A 23450-nucleotide genomic window follows, 5' to 3' on the forward strand; every position below is an offset into this window, starting at 1 on the left:
ATATGCCCTCTTGGAACTTAACAATAACAATTTGTTTGTAAATAACCTCAAAATACGTTTTTAACACTACTAGTGCCTCCAGACTTTTCTCAGTCTTTTTCTAGTTTTCCGAGGGCAACTTTCAGATGAGAAATGCGTAATCACGGAAAGCACTCCAAGCTGCGTAAGTCCAAACACAGACTGAGACAAAATCAAATGAGCATGAGACCAGTGCATAGTAAATGTTTGCAGTCTGGCATACAAGGTGAGAAAAAATTTACTCACACGTAAAAAAGTTATGATTATCTTAACATCAATAAGTGACTTAAACATAAACATTTACTTTACAGTTTTGCACTCCTAAGTATCTCTTGAAATGGCACAAAAATTATTATTTTCAATAACGTAAGTTGACAGTAAAATCAGGGGTATGATGCTCAGAGAGGAGTGTAAGATCATTATAAATACAGCCCATAACTGTTTAATAATAATTTAAATGGAGCAGTGGCATTGTTGAGTATGGACCCTACAGATTCTGCCATACCCTTTGGAACATCTGTTTGCACAAACTGACACATTTTACTTACTGAGTAAGCCTGTTGTGCTTGAAGGGTAATTGACTACTGCAAATGGCTTGAAAAAAGAACAAAACATGTTGTTATTTATGCTGGAAATGGATACTTGCTGATTCTCACGTGTTGTGTTGCAGTAAATAATCATATATAGGGAAACATTCCACGTGGGAAAAATTATATATAAAAACAAAGATGAGGTGACTTACCGAACGAAAGCGCTGGCAGGTCGATAGACACACAAACAAACACAAACATACACACAAAATTCAAGCTTTGACAACAAACTGTTGCCTCATCAGGAAAGAGGGAAGGAGAGGGGAAGACGAAAGGAAGTGGGTTTTAAGGGAGAGGGTAAGGAGTCATTCCAATCCCGGGAGCGGAAAGACTTACCTTTGGGGGAAAAAAGGACAGGTATACCTCGCACACACGCACATATCCATCCACACATACAGCCACAAGCAGACATATTTAAAGGCAAAGAGTTTGGGCAGAGATGTCAGTCGAGGCAGAAGTATAGAGGCAAAGAAGTTGTTGAAAGACAGGTGAGGTATGAGTGGCAGCAACTTGAAATTAGCGGAGATTGAGGCCTGGCGGATGACGAGAAGAGAGGATATACTGAAGGGCAAGTTCCCATCTCCGGAGTTCGGATAGGTTGGTGTTGGTGGGAAGTATCCAGATAACCCGGACGGTGTAACACTGTGCCAAGATGTGCTGGCTGTGCACCAAGGCATGTTTAGCCACAGGGTGATCCTCATTACCAACAAACACTGTCTGCCTGTGTCCATTCATGCGAATGGACAGTTTGTTGCTGGTCATTCCCACATAGAATGCATCACAGTGTAGGCAGGTCAGTTGGTAAATCACGTGGGTGCTTTCACACATGGCTCTGCCTTTGATCGTGTACACCTTCCGGGTTACAGGACTGGAGTAGGTGGTGGTGGGAGGGTGCATGGGACAGGTTTTGCATCGGGGGCGGTTACAAGGATAGGAGCCAGAGGGTAGAGAAGGTGGTTTGGGGATTTCATAGGGATGAACTAACAGGTTACGAAGGTAAGGTGGACGGCGGAAAGACACTCTTGGCGGAGTGGGGAGGATTTCATGAAGTATGGATCTCATTTCAGGCAGGATTTGAGGAAGTCGTATCCCTGCTGGAGAGCCACATTCAGAGTCTGGTCCAGTCCCGGAAAGTATCCTGTCACAAGTGGGGCACTTTTGTGGTTCTTCTGTGAGGGATTCTGGGTTCGAGGGGACGAGGAAGTGGCTCTGGTTATTTGCTTCTGTACCAGGTCGGGAGGGTAGTTGCGGGATGCGAAAGCTGTTTTCAGGTTGTTGGTGTAATGATTCAGGGATTCCGGACTGGAGCAGATTCGTTTGCCACGAAGACCTAGGCTGTAGGGAAGGGACCGTTTGATGTGGAATGGGTGGCAGCTGTCATAATGGAGATACTGTTGCTTGTTGGTGGGTTTGATGTGGACGGACGTGTGAAGTTGGCCATTGGACAGGTGGAGGTCAACGTCAAGGAAAGTGGCATGGGATTTGGAGTAGGACCAGGTGAATCTGATGGAACCAAAGGAGTTGAGGTTGATATATATATATATATATATATATATATATATATATATATATATATTTTAATGAGGCTCTTTCATCAAGGCAAGCCTGCAACCTCTTGTCTAGCAGTTTAACTCTTGTCAACCTTTGAGTTACATGTCATCAACATACACACAGAATCAAGTAACCTAAAATTTAAGTTGCAGATAAATCTTGAAACAGAAATGAAGTCCAATTAAAATTACTTGATTTTTGATGTCTGTCATTTGCTGCTACAGTGCTGCCACATCAGCTGATGACTACTGCTCAGTTATAGGTGACACACGAACATGGTGGGTCACATCACAAATGCTGTTAAAGCGTAACATGGACCAATGTTGGAAGCAGCTGCCATGAGGTACAACAGAAATGTGAGGTGCTGTGTTGACAGCTGATTTTAAGTGACGGGTGACTGAACTGCGGCAAACGAAGTGTTTTGTAGCCCTGAATTTAAACTCATGTTCTAACCTAACCACAACCTCGTGATGTGCATTGTAAACAAAAAATTGGCAGTGAGCAATCAGCGGCAGAACTAAAGTCATGATCACTCTGTCCACAGCAATTACAGCTAACTTCTAAGCCTATGAGCAAACTCAAGACAGAATAATTCTAGATTCAGCACTAAAAAACAATTTTTTTGCTCACATACATTGGTTACCTGAAACTATCCTCACATTGGCTACACGAACTGCCACATTACGAACTGATGAGCAGTCCTGGCTGGGACTTTGTGTAGATTGTGGAAGGTACTGGCTGAATCCAAATGAAAAAAGAATGATAGGGAGAAAAATAAGTGCAAATAGAAAAGTCAATATAATAATGAAAATAATGTGTCAAACAATTAAAAATTTAAAAAGATTATATTTAAATCATTAATTGAATAAAAATAATAATGAAAGTCTTTTAATTAGATTTAGAAATAAAAAAAATTGCTATGTTGCACGAGTTTCAAGCCTGCGGTCTTCGACATGACAGGTTAATGCACTATCCACTGTGCTACGACAGCAAAATGAGTAATGTTATTAGATTTATGACACTGATATTCTAGTTGCAATGATGAACTGTGGCCTTCAAAAATTTGACTTCACGTGATGTCAGGTGAAACTTTTCTAATGTAAGCCACTCTGTGATTATAACAATTGTCTATGTGATGCTGAATCACATCTAGTGCGGAAGAATCCAGTAGTGCTTGGTCAGTGCTGTGTATGGAACACCTGTATATTGTTAGCATCGTGTGTGTGTGTGTGTGTGTGTGTGTGTGCGCGCGCCTCCGCACACTGTTATCATAGCGCACACTGTTATCATAGCTGACGAAATGCCAAATTAAAGGCGCAGATCCAGGACTCGGGAACCAAACACAACAAGAAAGAAAACCAGATGTGGTGAACTGACCAATTGTTGTGGCATTGTGATAACAGTGAACAGTTTGGGCATGACGCTGGGCACTCTGATTGGAAGAAATTAGCATGTGAAGTGTCAACTATCAAGTAATTTCAATCAGACTATAGCAATAGTTATCAGCTACACTGAGGTTATGGTAAGATAACACCCCTCTCATCTTTCTCATCATCTCTCTAACTTACAATTGTCATATCAGAGAACAGGATGCTCTGCTCCTGTAATATGTGAAGTGCAACTGGAGTACAATGCTGCTCTGTTTTATCAGACGCACCATAATATTGAACCCTTTTAGTTGTTACATCTCCATGTCATGACAACCACTCCTGTCACTTAGCGAGATGCCATAAAAGTATCTTGTATGTATTAAAACACATTTTAAAATTAACATGATAATGGAATCCTACATGGGGAAAGAAGCGGCACAATGTAAAATGATCTGTGAGATTTAACATAATGCACAAAACAATATTTAATACTACAGTTGATTTTTTGAAGTAATGTGCATCGTAGTATGTCTGTACACACATACAAGGTCTGCACACTAATGAGCAGGTATAGAGAGTAAAGCCACTTAGCAAAGGTACAAAACTTAAAGTGATAGAGCTAGTGAATTTTACAACCAGAAAGTTAAATAAAATTTGATTATTAGTTGGTGATAGAGATGGAAAATTTTAAACATCCATGAGGAGAGGCTGATGCAGAAAGGAAATAACAAGACTATAGTTTCTAACATGCAGATATATGAGGAGCTTCAAAAAGTAATTTACACATTACTATGGCAGGTCAAGTAACTTTTATTGAATGCTGCATTAGACTTAAAATTGACACCAATACATTACACTATTTTCAAATATAGTTGCCAAATCTCTGTAAACAACAGTCAAACTTTATATCAACTGTTCAATTTCTCGCCAATAAAAGTTGGTTCTTGGTCACAGAGTCATTCAAGACCCACTGTGTGAATATTTTCGTTACAGTAAACTCTCTTCCCCCACAAATGTTCCTTCACCTTGTCAAAAACATAAAAATCATATGTGCAAGATCTGGATTTTCTGATCAGCACCATCCACATCTCTGCAGGCTTGGTCAAATTGTTAGAACCATTTCACTATGGCTGCACATAACATTGCTTTTGGTCCATATATCGCTAGAATTTCACAGTGAACCTGTGTACAATTTAGATGTTTCGCCCACGACAACTGTACAAAGCAGTTCAACTTTGGATGATATTTCCAGTTGCCATGCATTTTATTTCCATTTTGTGATGCGCCTATTATCCGTAACACAGCAGAACTATCTCTGAAGGAAATGTGGAACATGTACTCTCTCTTCTGACAATGCGCCACTCTAGTTGCCAAGGGTCTTAATGTGGGATAACGTACGTAACTTTGTTTCTGAAGTCTCTATGTAACTAGCATATGAACCGAAATGGATGACAAATCTGTAAATAAATTAATCATGTTTGCATAAGTTGGTAAGTAAAAACCTGATGGTCTAGCACAAATGTCTGTAGGAAGTCATGCACAAAGAAATGATAGAAGCACAATTAAGTCATTTACATAATTGTGAGAATAAGGAACAACTCCATCAAACCAATAGCAAACTCACGGCTGCACAAGGAGTGTGCAAGCAGGTGCCAGAGGAGTAACACCTTGTTAAAAAGCCTTGGATCACCAGGCCTGGGTGAAAGAACCTTGCAAGGGCCCCTAACCAGGGATACGGAGAAGACTCCAATGGCAGCTGCAATGGAAATGAGTCCTTTGGCATTACACAGCTAGTAAATGAGACATTCTCTCCCTTGAAGTTAATAAAGAGAGAATATGCTGCCTTGTAGGTGATGGAATTCATTCTACAAAGGTTAAGGGAAGAAAACCCTGATCAAAAATCACTTTTCTCCGGGGAGAGGTTGAACACTGCGCTGACAACGCTCTGTAAAAAAATCTGTTGCCAAACTTTAACAAAGGAAACTTGGATTGGTTAATCAATATGGGCTTGGCATGGAAAAGATTGATGGGAAGGAACAAATAAATTGTGGGAGAAACTTAAAGTGTAAGCTGGATTCATGTACAGGAATCTAAAGATGGATTGAGATATCTATGTATTGCCCGACAACCTGGACAGTGCTGATGGATCAAACAACAAAACTGCAAGAAGTAAGGCAGAGTGGAAGTGGGATCCTAGGAAAGAGAAAAGGTAATCTATTTTACAGATGCAGAGAGAGAAAGCAAGAGTTTTGCACAGGGTCCATGGTCTAGTGTCAACTAAAACATTTGGTTACTGGGTTTGCTCCTGTTGGCCCTAGATTATCAATGCTCAGGATAAAGCAGATATTCTTTATTTTCTCTATAAATTAATCTGTACATTCGGCAAGCAGTAAAGGAAACAAAAGAAAAATTTGGAGTAGGAATTAAAATCCATGGAAAAGAAATGAAAACTTTGAGATCTGCCGATGACACTGTAATTCTATCAGAGACAGCAAAGGACCTGGAAGAGCAGCTGAACGGAATTGACAGTGTCTTGAAAGGAGGATGTACGACGAACATCAACAGAAGCAAAACGAGGATAATAGAATGAAGTCGAATTACATCAGGTGATGCTGAGGGAATTAGATTAGGAAATGAGACACTTAAAGTAGTAGATGAGTTTTGCTACTTGGGGAGCAAAATAACTAATTATGGTCGGGGTAGAGAGGGTATAAAATGTAGACTGGCAATGGCAAGGAAAGCGTTTCTTGAAGAAGAGAAATTTGTTAACATTGAGTATAGGTTTAAATGTCAGGAAGTCTTTTCTGAAAGTATTTGTATGGAGTGCAGCCATGTTTGCAAGTGAAACATGGTCGACAAAAGAGTTTAGACAAGAAGAGAATAGAAGCTTTTGAAATGTGGTACTACAGAAGGATGCTCAAGATTAGACGGGTAGATCATGTAACTAATGAGGAGGTACTGAATAGAATTGGGAAGATGAGGAGCTTGTGGCACAACTTGACTAGAAGAAGGGATCAGTTGGTAGGGCATGTTCTGAGGCATCAAGAGATCACCGATTTAGTATTGGACAGCAGCGTAGAGGGTAAAAATCGTAGAGGGAGACCAAGAGATGAATACATGAAGCAGATTCAAAATGATGTAGGTTGCAGTAGGTACTTTGAGATTGCAGAGGATAGAGAGCTGCATCAAACCAGTTCCTGGACTGAAGACCACAACAACAACAACAACAACAACAACAACAACAACTAACATCCCTGCACCAACAGAAGAATGCAAGAAAGAAGAGGTTCTTTGAACCTCTGGACAGAACATGCTATGACCATCCACGACACGACATTAAAATAATAGCTGGTGGCCTAAATTCTCAATCTGGGAAAGAACAGATCTTTAGACCAACAACTGGACTTCACACAAACATATCATAAACAATGATAATGGAATGAGACATATATGCAGCATCTAGAAATACGGTGGTAGATTGAACATATACGAAAGAACATGAACAGCATCAGATGGAAATGTAGTAAATCAAACTGACCATTTGCTGAGAGATGTAAGGCAAAAATCAGATCTATTTGATGTGAGGAAACTTAAAGGTCCAAATACAGATTCAGATTATTTTCTGGCCTGGGCAAGAGTGAGGGCTAGGATGACCAATGCGGTATAAGGAACACGGCTTAGTGTGGTGCCTAAATATAATATAAAAGCCTTAGAATCAGCTGAAATTAGAGAACAGTACCAGTAGAAGTTAACAAAGATACTCAAAAATACTGATGAATGTAGTAACATTGAATACCACTGTGAAATAAAAGATGCAGTGGAGACAGCAAATGAAACACTAGAAAGCGAAATAAGGCATACAAGATCTCCATTGTTTGACGCTGAATGAAAAATAGTAATGGGAGAAACAAACGAGACATATAAAAGAGCACTACAATCGCAGTGTACAGGAAGGATGGTGGAAGATTATGAACAAAAAGGCTTGAAAAGAGGGCCTACCAAATAAGGAAGAGTGTGGAAGAAAGCAAACACTGAAGAACTGAAGCTTTAAAAAAGGCTTGATAAAAGATGAAATAAGAAAAATTTAAAGTGAGGTGAAAGAGAGATGTGAAAGATAATGCTGACACTTTCACAATCTGCTCAACCTCAGAATAATAGCATCACGAGAGATAACTAACGTACACAGAGAAAATGACTCTTGATACTACACCTCCACTACCCCTAGAAGAAACATGAAATGCCATGAAGAAACTGAAAAGAGAAACAAGGCAGCAGGAATAGACCATATCTCGGCAGAGCTGCTTAAGCAAGGAAATAGTGAATCGGAACAGATTGTTTTTAAAACTGCTACTTTAGTATGGGAAGAGGAGAAAATGATCTAGCAATGGAAAGAAGAAATAATATGCCCCGTACACATGAAGGGAGATCAGTTAGAATGTGATAAATATGGATGTACCACATTCCTTAACTTATTGTATAAAGTATTCTCTAATGTACTATTTGACCATCTTCTTCCAACAATTTACAAAGAGACGGGGGGCATATCAATGTGGATTTTTCCCAAAAAAGCAAACTGTAGATCAGATCTATACTCTACGGAAAATCTGAGGGAAGGCGATCAAATTTGGTACTGGCATGCTTCACCTCTTTACAGACTTCAAAGTAGCATATGATAGTATTGTTGCGATCCACATGCTGGTATCGCACTGTGATCAGGAAATCGAGCATAGAGAGTGTGAGTTATCCAGTGCACACCTGGGGTCATCAGCGGTAAAGCAGCATTTATAATAACAATTATTTATTTATTGTGTGGAGTGTACAAAGGTATAAGTGACTTTAGAGCTGCAGTCAGCAGCCAGGCATAAGCGCAAGTACTGAGAAGGAGTGTTGATGACTAGTGAGTCGTGACATTGCTGACAAATCAATATTAGAACTGTATGCTGTGCTTGTGGTGGTGATGGAGCTAGGAAGATGCTGCCCACCCAGAAGTTCCATGGTAACCTACTACAGCTTCCACCTCAGTGCTCTCAAAGACAGCCCGTCATGCGCCTAGGTGGAGACTACTGACTATGGTTCAAGATGTTGGATTTCATGAACACTAGATGCTGGTTAACCACCATGGATTGATCAAGGCTGCAGCAGATAATCACAAGATGGCTATGAGCCTGCACAGACAATGCTCGCATGGTTGGTGTGAAGGTGGCAGCTTGTGGATCACCCACAAGGACCCAGTAGTGGAGGAGTGCTGGCCACTCACCAGTCTTCTCATCTGCAATGGCTCAGTAGGCAGTCTGGCATACCACAGCCGTGGTATGCATCAGGTTGCCTGCCTCTCGGTGTTGAAGTCGGTTAGCAAGTATCAGGCTGGCCATCATCGATCACCTTGTCATGGTTTCACTGAAACTCAACAGACTGTCTTTCTTTCCGGTTCTAGAGACATGGACTGAATGACAGCATGACAGAATGTGTCCTTGAACTCTGGATGCCCCTCTATTTGAAGGGCCAAGTCTGCAACTATGACGCAGTGGTTCTGAGCGTATTTGCTCTTATTTATTAGATCCATCAGTACTCCTTGCCTTGCTGTAGTAATTCAATAATAATTCTGGGTTTCTAAGCACAGTTCTTTTCTGTCAATGTGTGATTTTGTAATGGTACTCAGGAGGTGTAATTAGATAGTGTTACCTCACAATGTCTTGTTAAGAAGCACAGCAGCACTTGCTGTGTCCAATGGTAGTGAGCATATAGATTATATTTAGAACTAGAACGCATGACGTGTGTGTTCTGATCCAGCAGCAGTTTCAAGTAGTTATGACTGTGGCTACAAGGTGTCAGCATCGTATACACGAAATTTCTAAACAGTCTAAATAAATATTTTGAAGCCGAAATTTTATCTTTTGTGACTATTTTTATTAATTATTTCTGATTAAATATGTTTAGTTATTGATGTGAATGAAGGTGTGAATGCAAAATAATATAATAAATGAATGTTATTAGATCTACTGAGTATATGCTAGTGTGAGAACTGTGGTTGTACAGAGAGAGTGAATCATACTCTCAGAGGAAATTTGGAAATTGAAAACAGCCTGTTTATGGGACTAGGGAAACAAATATTTTACAATAATTCTATTATTCAGAGGGTGAGTTCTTTTGGTAACTGTAGATTTTTTAAATTTGTTAATTAAAAAAATTGTTCATAAAAGCTATTAGCTTGTGATTGGTCAAACATAAAAGATGTGGGATTGTAGGATTTAATAGTAATATCGGACTGGCTATGATGCAAGTCAGTCAGTCAGAAGAAAGTAAGTTCACGCATATTTTGTGGACTGAGAGAATTCTTTTCTGAAGTGTAAGGAGTTCAGCAATCATCATGTTCAGATGCATACATTAGAAGCTCTGAATAAATGCAATAATTATGAGTAAACCTTAACCATTGAATGCCACAAAGTGAACGCGAATGTGTGACTAAGACGAATAAGCAAAATTCCATTTTTTATGCATAAACTACAATTTTTGAACTAACTAAAATCAACATGGCATTTGTGCAAGTCAAGAATATGAAACAAATGTCCAAAGGGATCAAGTTGCATAATATTTGACTGAGCATTTTGTCACAGACTGCTCATTTTGTAATCTTTTTGGTCACTGGTTCACTTAGATACCATAAGCTTGCTACTATGAGTGACCAATTGCTTTTGAGTGTCGACACTGTAACTTAAGACAAGCACTGGCTTGGCAGAGTTTCTGTATCACACGAGTAACAATATATTGAAGTTTTCACTCACAAACTATATTGCTTAACACAGGGCCGGCCAGAAATTCTGCACGCGTGTGATGCTCTTGCACATGTGCAACTTCCGGGTCACAGCGTGCACGCCGCAGCCGTCAGCGTTCATGTAGTGCATGTTTCTACGCACAGATGTGGCTCCTGTGCTACACAAAGTGTGTTATCGACACCTCGTATGTATATCACAACCTGGGCTGTATCTGTAAGATCTGTTGCTTCATCAAGCGCAACAGAGAAAGCAACAAAGTATTTAGCCTTATTTATTAGCTGCCTGTGCAGATTGCCGGCCATAGCACTGATACGTCTTGTCACTGTTTGTTTGGATAGACCGATTTCTTGAAACCTGCTAACATTCGTGGGACACACAAGTTCTGCAGCATCAATCAGACACCCTTTCACAAACTCCCCTTCGGAAAAGGGTTTCCCAGATTGTGCAATTCTTAATGCGATTTTAAAACTTGCTCGCAGTGAAGATTTAGTGTGGTTGTCATTCTGGGAAATTGAAAAAAGTACATTGTACAGCGTACAGTAAAACAGACATAAATGTAACACAAGAAACTAAGAGTTCAATAAGTATGTTACTTTGACGTACAGTAAAATCGAGTTGATGTGTCTCATCCATTTTCTTAAGGACATTTAATTTTGCTTGCCTTTCTTCACTGTTGAGTACACTACACTCGTCTTTGTGATATGTATTGTAATGTCTTTCAATTGAAAGCTTACGCTGGCCGCCTATTTTTCGGCGGCACAGCAAACACTGTGAGTTTTCACCAACGGCTACAAAAAAGAATTGCAGTTCCCAGTAATTTTTAAACGACTGAGAACACAGATCTCCCGTCCTTTGCTTTTTCACAGTACTTGCCATTTCTCAGCACTACTCTGTTAAGATTACGGTCACCAGGGGTAAACGAGACTGGATATGTTGCGCTCTTGCTTGCACCACATGGAAGTGGAGCCGCCGCCATTCATTTAGGACACATGTCTAATAACAGATGTCGCTGTTGCTCGCGGTCGCACACGTGCGCACATGTGCAGCACTTCCGCACGTCTGCACACTGTGCAGCGTTTGGCCGGCCCTGGCTTAACAGCTCTGCTAACCTTATACCAGAAAACATTTTATGCAACCTGCAGGTGTGTGTAGTGCAGCTAGTTTCCGCTATACATTTCTCTAGCCGAAGAACATTATTCATTCTCTAACAGATCAGATGTGTGGACTGAACTGCTGAAGATTGTATCACCGAAAGATGAGTGGACATTTTCTGTAGGACGAACAACAAACCACGTCATTGCATGTTGTCCACTGCATTCAGCAATTCAAAAGCTGTAGTAGCTCGAAACTGCTACTGGGAACAGTTTTGAAAGAGGACAATGCAGCACAGTGAGTGAGGGACAGAATAATACAAGTGAAAAAGGAGATCAAATGCAATGATGACTGGGTATTCAGATGGGAAATGGATAGCAAACATCAAGATGACAGATGAGGCAGGATGTAATTGGACAAGATAGTGTCAGACGCAGTTAGCAGGTGGCACAACAGAGTGGCACTGTAGGCAATGGACAAAATGGACGGGGGCCCTGGATCTGGCGTAGCTGAGAGATGAGATCTGACCCACTGGGATGACATACCACGACTACAGCAGAATACTGGAGATAAGTGTATTTTATTTATTGCTTGCTTGTACTACGAAACTTGGAAGGATGGAAGAGAATGACAGTTCCGTAAATGTGAAAGAGGGGAATGAGATTCTGTCTAATGTGAGTGCCAGTCAAATAAGCAATCCTGAACAAAGACAAACAGTGATTTATTAAATAATGAAGTTCCAGTTGATGATGTACCTCAGTTATCTACAACTGTGGGGACAGAACTGGAACAAAATGTTCAAAAAATGCATCTCTTGGTAATAGCTTAAATTTCAACACCAAGAGGTTGAATGATTTTAGTGATTTTAAGCTGCCTAATGATAGTCAATTGAACATAACTGAACACGAAACAGTGAAAACAGATATCAAATTTGGTATGTTGCCTGTAAAGCTAATAGAACAGGAAACCGTATTGGGGTAAATAATGCAGAAAGTATGCAGTATTCAAGTTTAACATGAAGAAAAATTTCACTGAAGTAAATACAGAACAGACTGATAATCTTGATAATAAAACGTACAAACAGTCTTGTGAGCATCCTAGTAGTATTACTGGTTCAGCTGGTGAGCTTAAGAAATTTAAATCTGAAATTAATGTAAAGCTGGAAAACCAGGCTGCTGAATTAAAGAAAATGTGGGAGAAAGATTTGCAGTTGCTTGACACTAAGGTGGACGAATGAATTTCTGAAGTTGAGAAAAACTGTAAGAAAATGTCAGAGAATGTTAGACGTCAGTTAAAAAAGTGGCAATTGGAAGCAAACAAAGAGTAGATCAAGTTAAAGAGGATGAATATAAAAAGGAGGAGAAAGCTGCTGCTGTAGAATTTGTTTGCAAAAATGATCACAAAACTTTGGACAGTAAAATTAATACTGGAAGTGCAAACTGTTTAAAATCTGTGAGGGCTGTGTCTGATTGTGTTGAAGTGATAGAAACTAAATTGCTTGAGCATGATAGCAAGTTGACTATAGTGGAGCATAGCATTAGAACAGGCACTAAACAGTGTCGGATATAATTTGGTGACTGAATCCTCTGAAGTGGTGCATATTACAGTTTTTACATTTTGACCCATCTGGAAGTATGCATCCAAAAGGATTTTGGACTGATCGCAAAATATTGGTTTTGTGGCGTCGATAGTTACGATGCCACAACGTAGGTGCACGCTCTCGCAAGTTGGCATTACAAGAGAAGACTAACTACGCTGACCACAGTGCTCTCTGGCTGACGTTGTGGAGCTCAGTTAGTGCTATCTTGATTTCTCCCCATTTCATCAAGAGCAGATGGCCTGGATATATTGGTTCTACTACTGAGTGGGCTAGCTTACTATTGAGACTTTGTATTAGTTACGTTCAGTTAAAGCTTGGACAGCAATGAGTATTTGTTAGCTTTGAGATTATACAGAACACTCATCCTAACTCCACAAAAATGGCTCTGAGCACTATGGGACTTAACATCTATGGTCATCAGTCCCCTACAACTTAGAACTACTTAAACCTAACTAACCTAAGGACAGCACACAACACCCAGCCATCACGAGGCAGAGAAAATCCCTGACCCCGCCGGGAATCGAACCCGGGAACCTGGGCGTGGGAAGCGAGAACGCTACCGCACGACCACGAGATGCGGGCTCCTAACTCCACAGGATTAGATATTGACTACAGCTTCACACCTACGTGCTCATCCTAGCCAAAGTTATAAATGTATTTGATATTTACTTGTGTTTTTGACTCTATTAAAAGTGTTAAAGTTACATGCAGTACCGAAGTGCTTCACCTCTCCCGCTCCTACTAACTTCCTTCACTCTCAGCCTACATTACAGAAGCAGTTCACAGGAGCAGACTCACACACCGCCTCTCCAGGTGGGATACAAAAGGTTTTATTATGACAAAATTCTTGGGTGCAGCTGGGACATGGGAGTGTTACTGCTACTGAGCAGTATGATATGTTAGAAAAATTTAAGAAAGCCTTTTTTAAAGTAGTTTTGGGGTAAACGAAAACAGAGAGAGTTGCAAAACTGTATCTGGGCAGGTGAGAAGTTTAATCCCAGAAAGGAAAGTGTAAAGAGGTTTGCATCGAAGTGGGTTACTAATTTGTCTGACAAATAAGTTTGAACCTGAAAAAATTATTATTGGTTTAGACAGGAAGTTGCCTATGAATTGGCATAACAAAATTATTGCTGCTCCCAGGTATGACATAAACAAGTTAATTAATTACTTGGAAAGGGTCAAGAAATTATTATAGGAAAAAGAGCTGGAAAATAGGAACTTAAGGCTCTAGAGAAATGTAGAAGGTCACGGAGTCTAATAATAGGACACAGATAGACCTCCCTCTTGCAGAAGTAACTGAAAGTTATACATACTAAATACATTAGCAAAAATGAAATTTTAACCAATTCTCACCTTTGCTGTGACAATGTCCCCAGGAGCAGGTACAATACTCTGATCATTAATACTTCGAACTTCTATAATGGTCGACTGTAAAGAGAAAAAGCACATAAATTTAACATTTCGCACCTGCCAACAGTCAAAATCTTTCAACAGATGTTAGAAAACATGTAAAGCGAACTCTTTTTTTAAAAATGGGCAGTGTTGGTATTATTGGACTGCAAAATAATGTACTCCGTGAGGCTAGGAAAAATTAAGATATATCCCTTAGTTAATGCAATGCACAGCGTAAGATGGCCAGGCCAGAACGTTTCTACATGGTGGGCTACTACTTCCTGATACAACAAGAACTGCACAATGATGCTGAGATGGATACTTCATGATGTCACCAAGCTGATCAACTAGAGGTGCGAAAGCAGCAACACAGCCAAAAGACAGAGCCATCACAGTTTTGGCGGCCCAGTGGCTTCACATCTGAGTCATGGACTTATCGTGGCTTATATGACCAGAACCGGTGCATTAGCAAAACAAGTACACCCCAAGCCAGTATAAAGAACCCTCATTTTTAGTCAAGTTATTGGAGCTTACAGGGCACCAGTCCTGAGAAGGGATCTACATCCATCCACGAGCCTATCAGTCTATGAATCTACTTGGATCCAGCAGTCACCCTTCTTGGAGTCTGTCGCAGCTAGCTGTGCCACTGCTGATAGTGCCAAGTCTGATGCTGTGACTTACTTCTCTCCAACCAGCAGATCATCCGGTGGATTCACTTCAGCTGCTACTGCCTCCCACCCTGGATGTCTCTAGCTCCATTGGAGGATATGCAACTGCTTGTCCACCATCACCTGCATGGGCAAGCTTCTTGCTGCCTGCCTCTGCTCAGGACAAACTCTGCTGTTGGGAGCTGCCACTTCTGCGCAAAGTCACTAGCATGATCATTCTCCCTTGGTTGTCCTCGATTGGGGCTGCTAATGGCCTCTATAGATGCAGCTGAGGCAGAGTTCCTGTTATGCTGGATCAGTGGCCTTGCACTATGGCATCTGTTGCTGCCACACACTGATTGTGGTGTCTTCCTAGACTAAGTGCATGCTGTTTACACCCCATGGGTGCTTGCCTCCCAGCGTGACACAATGGATGTACTTTCAGTAATAAATGGTTTTTAACTGCTGTTCCTGTGATATCTCATCAGCTGTTTAACAGGCACCTAGTCACCACTGCACTAGTTCCACCACACACCACAGTAACCAGTCAACCTGGTCATTACAAATGTTGTCAGAGCAGTTGCTGATTGATGTCTGCAGCTGGGTCCAGGACCGCAACTTCACACGCAGTATGCAGTTCATAAATGGGTGTTTTGGTGAGTCAGTTTTTATTTTTGTGGCCTTTTTGTACATTTTTGTTCATGGTCATGGTGAATAGACAGGACATACAAAGGATAATGAAAGTGCAATCATGTTGGACTATAATCTGATTTAAAGTTTGTTGTTGTTTTACATGTATCTTTATCTGACTGTTTGTAGTAAGTGTCCTCTTTTGGTGTTGTATTGCTAGACAGATGTTGCACAAATGCGGGCAATGATGATGCAGTGGACAGCTGAAATTCTGTCAAAAGGGTTTGCTGTGTTGTTGGAGAAGAATGAAGCATTGCAAAGGCAGCTGGGCAGACACTCTAAAGGCAAATAATAAGCACAGACAAGCTGAGATAGTGGAAACAGAAGATCTAGTCAGTGTACCTCTTCCTTTAATGGATCCTATTGCAGCTGATCTTGTGGTTCCTTCTTTGGGTAAGCCAGCAAAGGAAACATTGGTGTTTATTAGTGACTTTGGAGCTGCCACTAAGCTGCATAATTGGTCAGATGAGCTTTCATACGGTCAATTTGTAACTGGTTGGCAACAAAAAGACATATGCCATGTACCATAAAGGATGTATCTGAAGGACTGGGCTGCCACCATTATAGTTGCTACACAGCTTCAGGACGTTGACATTGCGAGCTGGGGGCAGGATAAGAGGAGTGTTATTTCCTCAGACATAAAGTGCTAGTTGTGTAAGGGCCATACTTAGAAGCAATGCTGTCAAACACAATAACATGAATGTGAAGAAGTGTGGAATCAGACACGAGGCTCTTAGAACAAGAAGTGAAATGGGCAGCAACACCAAAGCATTTGTTAAATGCCAATGACAATTCCTACAACATCAGACAGTGACACAGAATGCTGCAAAAGCATATGCAAAGGAAAAGTTCTGCTTAGTGGGCACGGTAAACAGAACAGAGCATTTTTGGTGGACACAGGGGCTTGTGTCTGGATCCCCTAGGTATGAAGGGACTGAAGTCCCCACAGTATAAGTTACACGCAGCAAGGGATAATGATGTGGCATCAATGAGATTGATATCGGTGCAATGAATTTTCAAGAATATATGGAACTACTGCTACATCTCTGTGAGGGGTACTGAATGGTCCTTGGGCATCACACAAAAGGTGATCTTTCACAGTATACCACTGGACTTTGTCAGAAATTGTTCCATCTGGGAATGACAGCTGCAAATGTTGCTTTAGGACAAAGTTCACCAGTCATGAAGGTGGTACCAAATAAACTGCAGACACATGCATTAAAGTTCACTTGCACAATAAGGTACTGAAAGGTACAAGAAAGTTACTTTGGATAAGTGTGGGTACTGTCCTTGTGAAGTGATGTGTGTTATAGAGCCATTGGAAAGAAATGGTGAACTGGATACTTCGCACTGTTTTGTGAGTACAGTCTGGCACATGTGCAGGAAACAGGTGATGATTATATGGGTCTGGTGGCTGTGAATAGTTTGGGCTCTGAGGACACGAATCTGCCAAAGGATTTACTGATAGCCAACTTGGGACATCCTAGATGAGGATGAACTGGATGGGTCAAGTAAAGACCTTCACCACAAGCAAAGGAAGGAGAAGTCAGTTACGGGAGCTTCGTTAGTATGATTTGTGGATCTGTTCAATCCTGGTGGATCATTACCAGCAACACGATTGATGCAACACTGTATACTGACGTAATAATAACCCTCCAGTCTGCAGGAAGATGTAAAGGATACCTAAGCACCTACAACCTATAATGGAAGAATTCATCAATAAGGAGTTGATTGATGGCATCACTGAAGAGCATTTTAGTCCATGTGTTGGGCACTGAAGCTGAATGAAACTCATAAACCCATCAAGAAATACAGCAATGCTGACAGCTTGAGTGGAAATATTGGGGTCGTGCAAGCGCTTGGCAGGAGCCCCGCAGAGAGGCAAGAAGTGCAGACTGCTGACATGGACTGCCTGGTGTTTAGAAGACAGTCGCACTTTGCTCGCACAAGGAGCTATTGTGTAGAATGATAAAGTGTGGACCACACATTGTGGTACCTACAGCTTTGATAGATGAGGGTTTATGGGAAGCACATAACACGTCATGGAGGGTGATGGAAACTGATCTTTGAGTAGTCAATAAACACATGTGGAGGATGAGGAGGCAGGATGTCGGGCACTATGCAAGGAATTCTACAGCATGCGCACAACGTGCGTTCAGTCATTAACGTGTTCCATTGCAAAGATTACCACAGGCATCCAAGCCATTTGAAATGACGTGGATGACATTCTGGGTCTATTCGACTTGACACTGACTGGTAACTGTCACGTGCAAGACCACCAAAGCTCATTTTTCACATTATATTTGGACTGTTGCAAACCCAAATCAACAGAAAAATATGGCAGTACAGGCATTGGTAAACAATTTGATACTGAAATTTGGCAGTCCCGATCCAATATGTACAGATCAAGGCATTAATTTTATGACTGATCTGTTTAAGCCACTATGTCGTCTACTGTGCATTCAGAAGCTGAAAAATCCGTAAACATAAAGCATCTGATGATATAAACTGTCAAATAGCTGCCACACTATTACCAAGAAAAGTTTCATCATTGCCCCAGGGTGCCATATGATCGCGAAAGCCACCTAGATGTAAGCAAAAATGTAATTTATGAAAATGACATTACAGATCATAAGTAAGGCATAAATAAGATTCACTATGCACAAAACACATAGGTGCACTTGAAAACGGCTCTGTAAGCTGAAACAGGCAAGCTTGTGGTGCAGAAATCTCTAAAGACTACAATGTAGTTATTGGAACAGACATATAAAATGTCATATTCCGACTTAGTTCATGCTGCAGGCCCTACTGACACACACACGTACGTGCGTGCGCGCGCACACGCATAAAATCATAACTTCTGTTTGTTTGTTACATTTATATGTGGTATTTACATTCAATATACTATACCTTGTCTTTCTTAACAATGTTGACAAATCCAGCCAGTGCGGAGTAAATATAACCATGTCTCTCATAAGTTCCACAGCCGGAGATATGCCCTTTATCAGCCAGACAGAGCCGCTGACCTTGAAAGTTTGGGAAAAAAATATTAAAAACTAACAGTTAAATAATTAAAAAGCAATCTCAGAGAGAAATACAGATAACAACTTTGTTGGTTGGTTTGAAAGGGAGAAAGGGACCAAACTGCTTGGTCATCGGTCCCTTGTTCCTGTTAAAACAATCATACAGGATAAGAAGAAAATAAACGAGACATAGAGCACAAAACCAGAGGAAGGAAATACTACAAGAACAACAGAAAATCAACAAACACTACAAAGAAAAAAAAAAGAGGACAAAAAAATCACACAGAGTCGGAAGAAAGAGGTAGAAGAGATTAAAACAAGAACGCAGATCACCATGGTTGGCTGACCACAAGAATAAAAAGGAGATGCCAGCCACTCTGCCACACATTAAAACCTCCACCCTAAAAGCACTATGGTGGAGGACACAGAGGGACAAAGGACATGCGCGAAAACTTAGATCAAATGATAAAACCCACCCTCACAAAAAAAAACTAAAGTTGCTGTTGAGACACTGTCGCCCAACACTGAAGGTAGGGTGCTGGGAAAGTTAAAAGTCCACCGCAGAGCGGCTAAAAAGGGGCAGTCCAGCAAGAGGTAGATGACCGTCATTTGTGAACCATAGTGACACTGAGATAGGTCCTCACAGGAGCAGTACGAAATGCAGAAGTCATCTGCATACAGAAAAGGTGAGACCGACGGTCCTACAGCTGCTGCTAGACCATTAATAGCCACTAAAAATAGACACACACTCAATAAGGAGCATGCGGAATGCCATTCTCATGAATACGGGGGGAACTATGGGAGGTGCCAACTTGGACAAGGAAAGCATGGAGCGACAGGAAGCTTTGGATAAAAATCGGGAGCAGGCCCCAGAGACCCCACTCATACAATGTGGCAAGGATATGATGACCCCAGGTCGTGTTGTATGCTTTACACAAGTCAAAAAAGACGGCAACCAGGTGTTGACGTCTGGAAAAGGCTGTTCGGATGGCAGACTCGCGGGACACAAAATTGTTCAGTGGTAAAGTGACCCTGGCCGAAGCTGCCCTGACATGGAACAAGTAGGCTATGTGATTCCAGGACCCAACCCAACCACCGACACACCATATGTTCCAGCAGCTTACAAAGAATGTTGGTGAGGCTGATGGGCCAATAGCTATCCACATCAAGCAGGTATTAATCGGGTTTGAGCACTAGAATGACAGTGCTCTCCCACCATTATGATGGAAAGACGCCATCACACCAGATCCGGTTGAAGACGACGAGGAGATGTCACTTGTAGTCGGACAAAAGATGTTTAATCATCTGACTGTGGATCCGATCCAGCCCAAGAGCTGCGTCGGGGCAATGTGCAAGGGTGCTGAGGAGCTCCCACTCTGTAAATGGGGTGTTATAGGATTCACTGTGGCGTGTAGTGAATGAGAAGACTTTCCTTTCCATCTGCTGTTTGTGGGTGCAAAAGGCCTGGGGTAGTTCTCCGACACAGAGGCTCAAGCATAGTGCTCAGCAAAGTGTTCGGCAATCGCATTTGCATCAGCATAAAACACGCCACTGATGTTAACACCAGGGACACCTGTTGGGGTCTGGTACTCAAAACAACATCTGATCTTCGTTCAGACTTGGAAAGGTGACGTATGGCACCCAATGGTCGACACGTACCTCTCCCAACACTCCTGTTTACGTCGTTTTATAAGCTGGGGAACACAGGCACAGAGCCACTTAAAGGCTATTAGGTACTCAGGGGAAGGGTGCCGCTTATGTCGCTGAAGAGCTTGCCGATGCTCTTTAATTGCCTCAATGACTTCCAGCTACCACCAAGGGACTGCCTTTTGCCGGGGGCACCATGAAGAACGAGGGATTGCATTTTCTGCTGCAGAAACGATCGATGCAGTGACCTGCTCAACCACAACATAGATGGCACCATCTGGAGGAGATTCAATGGTGACAGCAGAGGTGAAGGCTTCCCAGTCTGCCTTGTGGAAAGCCCATCTGGGTAGGCGTCCATGGGCATGACGCCGGGTTAGTGACAGGAAGATGGGGAAGTGGTCACTACCACACAGGTCATCATGCACTCTCCAATAGACAGATGGGAGAAGTTCTGGGCTGCCTCTGCAATGGCTGAGTAAGTGCCCTGAGCCATAAAGGGTTGTGTGCATTAAAATCTCCCAAAAGTAGGAAAGGTTTAGGGAGTTGATGAATCAGTGCAGCCAATGTGTTCTAGGGCACTGCACCATCTGGAGGAAGATATATGTGGCAGACAGTTTTTTCCTATGTTGTCCTTATCCTGACAGCCAGTCTCTCAAAGATGTTAATGTTAGAACCCTTAATTGGAAAAGTAGGTTACAGAATTTAAAAGAGGGAAATGGGTAGGTTAAAGACGGATATAGTTGGAATTATTGAAGTATGATGGCGCAAAGAACAGTATTTCTTGTCAGGTGCATACACGGTTATCAACACAAAATCAAACACAGTAATGCAAGAGTATCTCTAATAATAAGAAAACAGGAATGCAGGTGAACCACTATAAACGTTATGGAATGATCACACAGTCTCAGTCATAGCTAAGACAGCTGGTAGACTTTGGTTTATTGGTAGACTACTGGGGAAGTGCAATCATCAATCTACAAAGGAGATTGTCCTCAATTCAGTCATGTGATCTGTTCTGGACTATTTCTCAAGTGTGTGAGACCTGTACCAAATAGGACTAACAGGGGATATTGAATGTGTACAGACAAGGGCACCACAAATGGTCAAAGGTTTGTTTGATCTGTGGGAGAGTGTTGCAGAGATACTGAAGATAGGTGCAAACTATCCCAAGAAAGTCTACTAACAAAGTTTCAAGAACCAGCTTTAAATGATAACACTATGAATATACTACAGCCTCCTACATATTGCTCACATAGGGTCATGAGGGTACAATTAGAATAATTACAGCATACACAGAGCCAATCAAACAATCATTTAAAAGACAACACAAACTGCTAATAAGCGTACAGAAAACACAAACACACAAACACACACACACACACACACACACACACACACACACACACAAAGATAAAATGTAAACAAAATTTGAATATGGTGCCCAACTCTCTGATGAACAAATGAACACTGGCTGGGCTGGGATACACAACAAACCACAATCACACTGTATTCTGGAGAAGTGAAAAGTGTTTTACAACATAATTTGTGGAAAACACATGCTATATTTACGTGTGCACCACGACCCCTCATCATGATGCGGAGAAAAAAGGGCTTATCACATGAAAAACGTAAGTAAAAATGAATATAGGTGTGAAATATCGCGACAAACTAAATTACATTCTAGATGATAGGTTAACTCCCAGCAAAATTTATCATTAACATCGTTTGATTGCAGATGACAAGCTACTTGTAGTAAATAATATACAAGTGATCTGGAAAAATCATGCACACCAAGTGTAAAGGTATTAACAAAAAGAAACTATTGTTTGAACTAAACATCCACATAATTTTGTAATAATTTAATAAAAATGTTCACATTACAGAATAAATAAAACGGAAACCCACTGATGATGGCACAGTGGTGCTGAAACATGTTTGGGTACTGAGAAAAAAAATGGTGTTTTGCATATCTGGTAGACCTTACATCATACAATTTTAACTGCAATTATGGTCAACACAAGGAGCTGCAAATCTAAATGATGAAAATCATTCTTCCACATTCTACACATGAATGGCACAGGAAGAAATCCTAACTAATGGGGCGTATCCTATGCCATACACTGCATGGGGGTTTGCAGAGTATATATGTAGATAGATATGGTGAACACATTAATGTAACTAAGACAGACAAAATCGAAAATAAAACACTGACAGAGTGTAAAATGGCAAAGCAGGATTGGCTAGAACAGAAATGCAAAACTTTACAAGCACATATTACTACAGAAACAATGATGCCACATAAAGACAAATTAAAATCCTTGCAGTACCAAGCAAAGGAAAGGCAGAAAGGCAGAAGAGGTATACAGGACTCTACCAAGGAAACGAACTTGAAGACAATATAGTGAAAAGGCATGAGGAAGTACATGAAAATGAGGTGGTAGATATGACACTCCAAGAAGAATTGAACAGAGTACTGAAAGCCCTAAGTAAAAACAATGCCCCTACAATAGACGACATTCACCCAGAATAATTAGGATCCTTGGGAGAGAAAGCCATGACAAAACCATTCCACCTAAAAAGTGAAATGCTGTGCCAAAATGATGTACACATTCTTTTGTTGAGTTACAACATAACATATAAAACTGAATGTTAATTGCATATGGAAATTGGTTTGAGTTTGTAATATAGTTCTTAGTATTTAGTATTTCCCTTGTTTCTCTCTTTTTTTTTTTAACATATTATCTGGTGATGACTTTCTGCAAAAGTGAGTGACTCGAGGATCTAAAGTGCATTTATAATGTTCACAGCTCTTGTGTTGCATGCTAATGTTGGCACTCGTTGACATCAGTTGTAACCAACCAGCTGACAGTACATGGCCAACAATGTGAAGCATTAATGACTTGTTTTCGTGGAAGATACAAACTGATTACATTTGTTTCGAACATGGAGTATGGAAAGAAAACTAATGTTCTGACAGACCAGCCTGCAGTGATGCCCAAGAGGCCTAGGTTAGGTTGGATTGTGATAATTTGGTTGTGAGTCGTTAAAGCCAATTAA

The 23450-nt window shown here is 41.0% G+C and overlaps 1 protein-coding gene across 2 annotated transcripts in view; it reads right to left on the bottom strand.

Annotated features, from left to right (window-relative positions):
• Window positions 1-23450, bottom strand: part of LOC126475082 (exosome complex component CSL4) — a 74600-nt gene that overhangs the window by 13702 nt on the left and 37448 nt on the right. For both annotated transcript variants that reach the window (XM_050102649.1, XM_050102648.1), the window contains exons 2-3: window positions 18634-18749; window positions 14348-14422 (exon numbers count right to left, since the gene is read on the bottom strand). In XM_050102649.1, coding sequence (XP_049958606.1) covers window positions 14348-14422; window positions 18634-18749 — 191 coding nt within the window. The remainder of the gene's footprint in view (window positions 1-14347; window positions 14423-18633; window positions 18750-23450) is intronic.

The sequence above is a fragment of the Schistocerca serialis genome, chromosome 4 (genome assembly GCF_023864345.2).
Source record: "Schistocerca serialis cubense isolate TAMUIC-IGC-003099 chromosome 4, iqSchSeri2.2, whole genome shotgun sequence".
Lineage (NCBI taxonomy): Eukaryota > Metazoa > Arthropoda > Insecta > Orthoptera > Acrididae > Schistocerca > Schistocerca serialis.